The sequence below is a fragment of the Haplochromis burtoni genome, unplaced genomic scaffold (genome assembly GCF_018398535.1).
Source record: "Haplochromis burtoni strain Fernald_Lab_line unplaced genomic scaffold, NCSU_Asbu1 Contig_1133, whole genome shotgun sequence".
Lineage (NCBI taxonomy): Eukaryota > Metazoa > Chordata > Actinopteri > Cichliformes > Cichlidae > Haplochromis > Haplochromis burtoni.
Genome location: NW_024583494.1, coordinates 8,246 through 9,819, shown reverse-complemented (window position 1 = coordinate 9,819; position 1,574 = coordinate 8,246). Strand labels below are relative to the sequence as shown.

The 1,574-nt window shown below is 44.8% G+C and overlaps 1 protein-coding gene across 2 annotated transcripts in view; it reads right to left on the bottom strand.

Annotated features, from left to right (window-relative positions):
* Window positions 1–1,574, bottom strand: part of LOC102292587 (butyrophilin-like protein 2) — a 13,909-nt gene that overhangs the window by 7,745 nt on the left and 4,590 nt on the right. For both annotated transcript variants that reach the window (XM_005951794.3, XM_014330899.2), the window contains exon 3: window positions 6–338. In XM_005951794.3, coding sequence (XP_005951856.1) covers window positions 6–338 — 333 coding nt within the window. The remainder of the gene's footprint in view (window positions 1–5; window positions 339–1,574) is intronic.

Here is a 1,574-nt window from a genome sequence, read left to right as displayed (position 1 = left end):
CTGACCTTTGACCTGCAGCTCTACTTTCTGTCTCAGGATGTCTTTGTCCCTGTAGATGGTGCAGATGTATCCTCCACTGTCTCTCTTTGTGGGGTTTTTCAGGGTCAGACTGAGGTCTCCAGTTCTCAGCAGGTCTTCATTCATCTTTCCGCGGCCGCAGTAAAGGTTGTCCAGCTGTTTCAGGTGATCACTGTTGTTTGAATGCACTTGGGTCACTGTGAGTTCTTGGTCAGAGTGAGTCCACTCCACTGTGGTGTCCTCAGGCAGGTCAGGTTTTGTTTTGCAGGGCAGGATGACGGAGTCTGAGCCTTCCTCCACCTTCACCTCAACCTGTTGGTCTGAAAGAGCAATAAACCACAATATCAACTGTAAAAGCAGCAGCAGTAATGCTAATGGTAACTGAAACACAGCTGAGTATCTACAATCCTGAGCTGAAGTGAAAAATACTGATACATCACAATTAACATTTTTGGAGTCAAGTCATTAACTATCTTGTTAGTATAAAAACAAGAATTCTGACATACTTCTATTTAAAAAAAGCATTGGGCAGTTTTGTGTTATTGCTGGCACTAGTGTTCCACCCAAAGCCTATGTGAGCTCTGGTTAAACCAGTCAGCCAGTACCTCCTTAAAAGCTGATCAGCTTGGTCAGCTTGCTTATGAGTGAATGTGTGATTGGCTCAATTGGATTTCTTTCTGTAGTATACTTTTTTTTTTAAACCAACTGTTTGGTGTTTTGTAATGAACCTGATGAAGGCCACAAGCCAAAACTTATCGGTCAAAAAAGTTGTTCCCTAGTGCTTCAAGTGTCACTGAAGTCTTCACGTCACCGGATCTCTGTCCTTTTCCATGCACCTTGGGAGTAGGAGAAGTTGTCCCAGAACTTTTTTGAATATCAGATGTAAAACTTCAGTCAGCAACTGTAAATATATTTTATTGACTGTCATCCCATTCCTCATGTGCAAGACATGTGGAACAGCCTGAGCAGGAACAAATGGTTCTCAGGGTTGGACCAGGGCAAGGCATATTATCAGGGCTTCTTGGAAGAGAGTGGCAGATCAGTTACACAATTACACCCCTTGTTGATTCAGGAGGCTGTTCCGTGTACCCAGTGGCGAAAGTGATGAGGTGGGTCCAAGGGTCAACCGCACATCCAGCCATCGCCATGCCCCAATCCTGTGTTTTGGCACCACTGTAAAAGATGCACCACAGACCCGACCACATATTCACGCTTTTCAGCACGCCACCGGTCACGCTCTACCACAAGTTCCTTGCAGGTTTGATAGATGAAAGATCTCAGCCAAGTTTGGATGACAATTTGGTCCACAGCAAATTATTTGAGGACTATCTAATATGAGGGAGGTCATCAGCTGCTATCACATGGTGTGAAGCTGAGCTGTTTCAGGATAAGCACTAAAAACTTGCAAGACTGAGATGGTAGGAGACCTGAGGCAAATGCTGTTTCCTGACACACTACTGCCCTATACCCCTATACAGTGATTCCTCGCTATAATGCGGTTCACCTTTCACAGCCTTGCTGTTTCCCAGATTTTTTTGTGCAGTTCTGCATGCTTC